The 9,023-nt window shown below is 33.2% G+C and overlaps 1 protein-coding gene across 2 annotated transcripts in view; it reads right to left on the bottom strand.

Moving 5' to 3' along the window:
- Positions 1 to 1,095: 1,095 nt before the first annotated feature.
- Positions 1,096 to 9,023, bottom strand: part of stac (SH3 and cysteine rich domain) — a 34,658-nt gene continuing 26,730 nt past the window's right edge. For both annotated transcript variants that reach the window (XM_016661844.1, XM_007574143.2), the window contains 3 exons: positions 5,028 to 5,079; positions 4,518 to 4,655; positions 1,096 to 2,114 (listed from right to left, as the gene is read on the bottom strand). In XM_016661844.1, coding sequence (XP_016517330.1) covers positions 2,016 to 2,114; positions 4,518 to 4,655; positions 5,028 to 5,079 — 289 coding nt within the window. In that variant the 3' untranslated portion in view covers positions 1,096 to 2,015. The remainder of the gene's footprint in view (positions 2,115 to 4,517; positions 4,656 to 5,027; positions 5,080 to 9,023) is intronic.

Below are 9,023 nucleotides of genomic sequence, written 5' to 3'. Positions count from 1 at the left end.
AAAAAGCTCGGAAATTTTGAGATTCATCTCAGAAATGTTCTAGAGAAAACGAGGAAATTTCTGAGTTTCAAAAACTTTTTTTCAACTTTTTAAATTTCTAAAGGTCACATTTACTTTTACTTCTGAAACTCAGAAATTTATTTTTTTTAATTTCTAAGAATAATCTCAAAATTTGAGTTTACCAGAAAATTTTCAGCTTTTCAAACTTCAAAATCAAGTATCTCCAACCACTCCCTGTCGTCTTCCTCTTCATGGTTTCCGGTAGTAGTAATATTCAGTTTTTGATCTTGATCAAAAACACAGAAAAGGTGTGTTCATTGCAGTTTTGCAGAATAAACCAGTTTCGATACGGCCAAAAACAAAACAAAATAAAACAGAAAAACCCTTATCCTGGCTCCAAAACGTATTGAAAAATGAGTTTTGTTTTTGTTTTTTTGGAATTGTAGTGTTTCCATTAAGCAAATTTATTTTTGAGATGTCAAATTGTGCAATTATATGGTCAGGACATTTAGCACATTTTTGTCTCATTACTAAATCGCTACCATTATATTTTCAGGCTACATTTGGGATATCTTGATTCTACTTGTCTGGCAATAAGTAGGGCCTGGATGTGGCATTTATTTTGGTTTGGATAGGATTTTTCCCTCAAATGCAGTTTAAAGCATGTTTTGTTTGTATTCAACCAGGCTAGCTTAGATTATTTTTTTATTTGCTTGATGATAATAAAAAAAAATGACTGACACAAAAAGAGGAAAATAAGGTTGTTAGAGACAAGAACTTTTTACAACTTTGTAGTCTAGATAACTTAAATCTTTGAGGAAAAATAACAAAAAACACAATAAACTGCAACTTAAAATTAAAAATGAGTCATGTAGAAAATGTTTGCAACCTAACAAGTGGCAGATGAGAGGATAAAGATACTGCAAGACACTGGATATTTACTGTAGGTTACAGTTTTTCCCTTTATAATATAGACCCGAGGTCTTGAACATCGTGTATTCTTGGATTTTGGTTGTTTTATGTTAAATCTTTATTTCTTATAGCAGTCTAAATGTGTTTAAATATTTAGATAAATCCTTCAATTTTGGTCTTTTACGAGATTATACTGAGGGCATGTAACACTACATTTTGCTTACTGTCAATTGGCTAAAGGTTTCTATCTTAAAATGGAATTTTGGTGTAACAATTTTGGGGGCTCGTCCGGGATTTCACTGAAAATGTAACAATGTAACTGTTTCTGATTAATTTGGACACAGTGAGGGTCACATCATAAAGTACTTTGGATTTAATGACTCATTGACATCTTTTTCTTTCAATGTTACTGTTTCAGAGCCATTATAGAATAAAAATAAGGTTTTGTTTGATGTTAAGAAGAGAGCGCAAATGAGTAGAAACGAAAATAAGTAATAGAAACAAATTCATAAAGTTTTAGGACAAATCAAGGCATAAATGCTCTTATTCTCTTACTGTAAATAGACATGTTTGTTTTTATACTGCTGCGTGGCGTCAGTAACTCTGTCATAGAAAACTACACTTACTATTCTTTACTTCTGTATATTATGTGGAAAATCCTGTAGTATAAAAGCATTGGGAACTAAACTATGTAAGAGGGGAATTCTGTTTATGTAATAAAAGCTGTAAAAAATAATTTCAGTAAGCAAGTGTCTATGTTTTTACACTTTAAGCTGTTTTCTTTTATATGACCAACTGCTTATATTTAAATAAACTACAGAAAAACAAAACAAAAGCCACAGGCTCTATAAATTAAAAGTAAAAAACAGTGACACAGTGATCTCCTGTCTCCTTGCAGTTTGTTGTTGCAGCGTCTTCTTGAGCAGGACCGTCTGAGATGGAGTTTTGTCTGAGTTTCTGGTGCCAAACTCATCAGCCCTTGATTAAACTCCATTCTGTGACGATGTGAACGCCTCTCTTCCTGCTGCTTCGGTTCCTCCACCTCCTGGTGGCTGATCCAGTCTGACTCTTTATCCCTGTCATGCTTTTGCAGAGTCTTTGTCTCAGATGATTTCCAGGACATCACAGGGAACGTAGCCTCTCTTCTTTCCAAACGCCACTCTGATAAAGCCGCCGCGCTCGCCCTCACTGCTCACACAGATCTACAGCAGAGGAGAAATAATCATCAATTAATGGATGAAAAACATCTCAGGAGTTTAGCAGCTGCTCTATTCTCTTACTTAATTTACCTTTTACATCCCAGATTTAAAATGAGTCTGCTTTCGGACTGCAACAAACAACTATTTTAGTAAACGATTAATCGCTAGTCTGACGATTAATCAGATTTAAAAAATTCACTTAACCACATAAGCATTTTTTATACAATATTACAAACACATTAAGGAAATAATTCAATTTCTGCTTGACTTATCGATACATTGTAGGGGCAATCTGTTGATTACTTTCTGGATTAACCAATTAATAATTACACAGCACACTTAATTGGATATTTTTAAGAAAATTTGAACCAGATGAAGCTAAAACTGCCACTATAGGGGTTCACGTTTACAGTCAAATACCTTTTATTTTTATCTTAAGGCAAAATGTATTTTTCTGTGCAGTTTTGGTTTAGTTCCTGCTCTGTGCTCTTTATTCAGCAATTGGCCTTTTTTTGAGTCTATATACTCCAGTTAGTGATTAATCAATTACTAAATTATTATTTTAATATCTGATTCATCACGATTAATCTGTCTTAATTAGATATTATTAAAGAAGGAAAGAAAATGTGTAGCATGATAATAAAACACATTATTGCTCGTCAGTTCATTTTTGGTTGGCTGTTTTGGTTTAAAATTCCTGGCAAAAATAGCCTGTCATCATTTTTGCTGTCAGACTATTTTTAACAAAAATCTGAGTTTCTCACATGCTCATAAAAAAACTATTTTACTTTTTTTCTGCATTTATTAACTTCCATATTTTATTTCAATCACATCATTCACTCCTTTACAACTGTCACTTTAAATGGATTCGTCTTAGTCGTGAAGGATTTCTGTTCCTCGAAACACGTCAAGTGTTTACGTTTTTGGACTGGCCTCGTTTAAACCTCGACCCTGTTAATGGGACAGAACACATGTATGTGTATGTCTGCTCTGAGCATTTCTCCCCTGGGTCTGAGTGAATGGAAAAGAGAGTCAGCAGGTCACAGATTCATCTTGCTGAGCTGGTTTTATCCCCACTGGGGCGCGTTTACTTTGGGCGTACTCAGAGTCTTCAACACAACAGGTTCTGGGAAGCAAACAGAGGCTGGTCTGAGATCTGCTAACAGCTGAGATGTTAATTTGATTAGATTCCTGAGAGGAAAGGTCTGTGGACTCCAGATTAACCTTTCTGTGAACAAGTGTGTGCCAGAATAATTTAACCAAAGAGCTGTTGGATAATTTGAAGCTCAGGTTCTGAAACGTTGAGCTGTGACTTTGCATTAGACATGTTAATGTATGAAATTAGAGGCTAGTTAGGGCTGAATATTTACACTTGAGGTTATATTTCCAAATGTTTCTGTCCCTGTCAAATAAACCTAATAAAGAAAAATAAATGTGTTGTTACGGCCCGTGGCCTCTGGAAGCATTTTGCATTCCACTTGTTTTCTCTGGACACATCTTTATGTTACACCTCCTGAACTGTAACATGTAGATAAAGGCTGCAGTTAATAATTATTAATCTAATATTTTGACAATTAATTGATTAATTGGATTAGAAAAGGATGCATCTGCACCTAAAAACATCTCCAGAATGTAATTAGACATTTTTTTTCCAGATTTGGCTTAATTACAGTCAAAATTGTAACTTATACACTTTCAACCATATAATAAGTTTAATCAATCACTAAATTAGTTAATTATTTCAATAATCAATTCATCACGACTAATCTGATCAATTGTTTCAGCTCAGTATTTTAGTTATCAATTAATCTATTATTCTGACAGTTAATCGGATAAAAATATTCAGTTAACCTTTTTATACAGTGTTAGAAATAGATCAAAATGGGTGAATAAATTATTTAAATGAGACCAAAACATCAAACTAAAGACTTTTATCATCCAGTTTTTGGTAGAAAAAGAAAAGTCATGCAAATGGAAATTATTGAAATGAATTTAATTTATTATGCGATTAATTGATTTATTGCAACAAGTCTAATTTTATGATGTCCATTTATTAGTTTACTTGTTTCTTCAATACATTTTTATAATTTAAAAAACGTTTAAAATTAATTAAATCCCACAAAATAATGTTTTTCTCATATCATAGTTTATAATGTTTTGTTCCACTGGTAGATTATTTCTCATATCTAGAACTTTTTCATCAGTATTAAGGATCAATCTCCCATATGAAGCTAAAACGTTACTCAGTTTTGCCTTATTTTAAGATATTTACATCAGAAATTGGACCAAAAATACTTTGTACGATTTGTGATTTTGCTGCTAAAACAACAACAAAAGAAGTAACTCCAGTAGATTTGGTTTGTGAAAACCCCACTGGATGGTTGTGGGGTAAATTAGCTGCAGTACCTGCCCCTCCTTCAGAGTGAGCTGCCCTTGCTCTTTGCAGCCGATGAACGTCCTGTTGCACCTGAACACCTGATCTCCCTCCTGCAGCTCATGAGCAAAGGCTGCTGGGAAATAACCAATCCTGTCCTCAATCACCCCCTAAAAAACAAAGAACAGACATTCATCACGCTAAAGCTAGCGACTCTAAGACGGCCGAGCTGAACACAAACGCATCAGCAAGGTGTGCAGAGCTCTTGGCCTGCTGAACTGGGACAGATGTGCTTATTAATGTGCGCCTGCAGACGATGTTAAAATGCATAATGAGTTTCCGTACGCTCTGCTGGAAACAGGCCAGCTCGGCCATTTTGTCCCCTAATTCATCTCCAATGTGTTTAATGAGTCCTGGAGAATTTTCAGCTCAATTTCCCCTGATTTATTACAAAGTTTATCTGTATTTATCTTTGTTATGAACAAAAACATTAAAATCTCAGAGCGACAGTTTGGAAAATGAAGCATTGATTTCCTACCTACCTTCCACCAGTCGTTGTTGGAATCATCTGCCAGCAATATTCTGTCTCCTGCTCTGTAAGGAGAAATACGGAGGAAGATTAGGGCCACCGGAAAAGAAAATAATCTCATTTTAATCTCAGCATCCTGGTTATTTTTCTCAGCACTCAGGTTTTTTTCTCAGATTTTTTATTATTTTCTAAGAACTTTGATTTTTTTTCAGAATTCTAACTTTTTTGCAGAATTCAGATTTATTTTCATAATTTATATTTTTTGTTCTCAAAACTCTGATAATTTTTCATCAGAATTCTGATAATTTTTCAGCAAATTCTGACTTTTCTTCTCAGAATCATAATTGTTTAAACTGCTTTTGCACCATCGGGCAAATCTAGTCTTAAAACTTAAATCTACCAAGTAAATCTGGGAACATGTTAAGGTGCAAGTTTACAAATCTTATGTTAAGGATTAAACGGTTATGTTATTATTTTCATGCACCAACAAAATAACTGACACATAACTAAGAATGTTTGGTTATTTATTTGGATTTTGACACAGAAATTAAAGTCAGAATTGTATTTATTTATTTGTCTTTGGGTCATAATACTCTTCTGTAGAAAAGAAAGAGATATTTGTAAATAAGAAAACCTATAAATGCACATAAACATATTAAACCACTAGAGGGTCCTGTTTCAACATTTATCATAACAGAGTCTGTATGATTTTGATCTCTAGTAAAAGAAAAATCTCCGTTTTTACAGTAAAAGGTGTCAAAAGTTTAACCACTACTTCCTGTAATCCTCTGAGGAAGAATGTTTTTGCTCCACCGAACAAAATATTAAATATTACAAGTATATATATTACAGTATATAACTTCCTTTGTTACACATTTTTTTATTGTGAAATTTAGAAAATAAATTTCCTTCCGCTATGCTGGTGTGTAAAAAAATAAAATTATTGTTTGAAGATGTGGAAAGCTGAAGTTAGTTACAGTCTAAAAAGGGGAATTAAGTATAAAATATTAAAACCTGAAGATGAAATGGAAGAACTTCTTTCAGGATTTTGCTCTGATTTAAAAGTGTGTCGTCATCACATGTTGAAAAAAAGACAATAATGTAATTAGAGTCCGTCTTGGCAGCTGAAACTAATCAACAAACTAATTTTCTTACTTTAAATCAGAATGAAAATTAACCCTTTTGATTGGGGATACTCTTTAGTTCTTCATTTAAAGCACTGATTTATTTCTGAGCTAAATGGGAGGAAAAACTTGGAAAAAACGAGGAAAAGAGAAGTGGATCTTATCCGAGTTTCCTCAGGAGATTTCTGTGAGAACCGGAAACAAATTGATACTTCGGCTCAAGGACTCATCTTTCCCGAAAGCCTATTTTTAAGTATCTTGCAGATAGTGACCAAAGAGCCAAAGCTTGGACAGAGGATAACATCTGAACACCATAGGAAGTCCTTCTAGAAGCACTCCAGCAATGTAAAACAAAAAGAAAATCTGAAAAATACAAATAATCAACTAACACTCAGGTTTTACTAGTCGTTTTAGGACGTCTGTCACTTTAAATCCAAATCATCTCCTGCTGGCCACGCCCCCAGCTCAATGTTTACACTCACACATAAAAATGGCTGCAAACAGATGTGCAACTTTACAACCATACATCTTTGAAAAGCAGAAGTGGAGCCTGCTGCACAACCAACAAAAATAAACACCACAAATTCACAAAATCTTACCAAATAATTTTGGTATTAAAATAAGTAAGAAATGCATATTAATAAATCAATTTCATTTGTTGTATTAGTTAAAATACAGCTACATAACATTCCTTCAGTGTATGCTTGATCATCTGTAACAAAGTAAGCATGTGCAGCTAAAAGCAAATACTAAAAATACTTTAGGAATCCTTTTTCGCTTCACTTAGCAACAATACAATGTATGGCTGATTAACCTGTTCATAATTTTGTTCAATTAACTAATTTATGACTGCATAACAAAAGGTGCTTAATATGAGATTTTATTTGAAAATCCAAACCAGGCAAAGCTAAACTTAACACTTGAAGAGTTCTGGCTAGAAAATAATTACTGATAAAAAAGGATCTTTCATTTAAAATATAGAAATGTTTTCATTTTTGTAAAGTTTTGGCTTAATTACTGCTCTGACTGTGTTGGTTTTTTAGTCTGTATAGTCCAGTTAACGATTAATCGGTTACTAAATTAGTTAAAGATTATTTCAATGATTGATTAATCGCGATTAATCGGTTCAGACCTCAATTACTACAGTTACAGGGAATGTTTCTACCAACTTGTCACATCTAGATGCTGAAGCTTTTGACTATTTTTATTTGTAAAACAACTCAAGCTTAGTCAGATTTGATGGCGGGGAAACTGAACACAAATAAATAAAAAATCTATAAAAATTTATTTTCTTCATAATTATGTCTGATTTTGTTCTAATGGAAAATCTAAATAGCATTCACTTTACATGAGAATCATTTAGAAAGCTCCTTTTCCTCTGATTTATCTTTCATTTGTCTTTCCTCCACATTCTAAGGTACAGCAGCATCTACTTCTGTTCTGGCCTGAAATATGCGACACTTTGTCAGTTTAATGGCTATAAATCATATTTGTATTAGGTTTCAAACACGGTGCAGTTCATCTTAGTGAAATACCCTGATGGGAGCTATTAATGGAATATCCTGGCATCATTAATCTCATTCAGGTTAGATATAAAAAAAAGACTGATTGGACATAAATACTTAATCCCATTTCTCCATCAGGTATCGGTAATGAGGTCACTCTGCACATCTGAGTCTTTGGATCATTTGTCTCATTTATAAATATAAAAGTTTTACTGTTGTAAGCTATGTTACAAATCAGGGTTAAAAAATAAGAGTGCAGGAACAGAGGGAAATTCAGAAGTAATATAGGGCTGAAACGATTAATCATGATTAATCGATTATTGAAATAATCATCAACTAATTTTGTAATCGATTAATCGCTAACTGGAGTATACAGAATCAGAAAAGGTAATTTACTCAAAAAACAGAGAAGTATTTAAGCTAAAAATGTACAGAAATCACAGTTTTAGCTTCACTTCGTTCAAGTTATTTAAAAAAAAAATGAACAAAAAAATGTATCCTTACAGTTTATTGACAAATTAAGAAGAAAGAGATGAGCTTTTCAAATGTATGTTAGTATGTTTTTAACTGCAGATGAATCGTTTGCAACAAATGATCAAGTGAACACTAAATATGTTATAATAATATGTTATTGTATTTTAGGCAATAAAATGTTTATTTTCTTTTTAATAAAGGAATTTAATTATTTGTTGTCTTTTTGCATTTTTAATGCTTTTCTAATATTGTTTTAAAAATGTTTAAGTGGTTAAATGAAAATCTGAAAATGTGCCAATTTCTTTATCCGATTAATCATCAGAATAATGTATAGTATAATCAATTACTAAAATAATAAATAATGCTCTATTCAGCACAGAAAGGTGAATCATGGTACATACCGCTAATCTATTAATTTATTAATAAATATGGAGGGAGTTATTAGCATTAATGTACATAAAGGGGGGAAAAAATCTGATTTCTGAGGATTTGGCCTGTTGCTGAGAGCCATTCATGAAAAAAATGTATCAGATTTTGAGCTCTAATTGATGTAAAAATGTCTTCCCCTGATTAATTGAGTCTAATTCTCCAAACTGAAACTGCAAAATGTGAGAAGGGGAACAGATGAAAACTTAAATCTGGTTTCTTTGCAAAGTTGAATCGTTGGATCTGGAGAGGTGAGACCGCTGTGCACAGCGAGCCTCGGCCTTTTTGTTTATTTCACATTTTCAACAACAAAGAAAATCAATGAGGAGACGTCAGAGTCAATCAGTCAGCAGCGTTTCACCCGCAGGCCTGGAAAGGTGCTGTTCTGCTGGATGCTGTGCTGTTTGCCATAACTCTGTGTGTGTGTGTGTGTGTGTGTGTGTGTGTGTGTGTGTGTGTGTGTGTGTGTGTGTGTGTGTG

Source organism: Poecilia formosa, unplaced genomic scaffold, assembly GCF_000485575.1.
Source record: "Poecilia formosa unplaced genomic scaffold, Poecilia_formosa-5.1.2 Scaffold345, whole genome shotgun sequence".
Classification (NCBI taxonomy): Eukaryota; Metazoa; Chordata; class Actinopteri; order Cyprinodontiformes; family Poeciliidae; genus Poecilia; species Poecilia formosa.
This window is presented reverse-complemented; position numbering and strand designations above follow the sequence as displayed.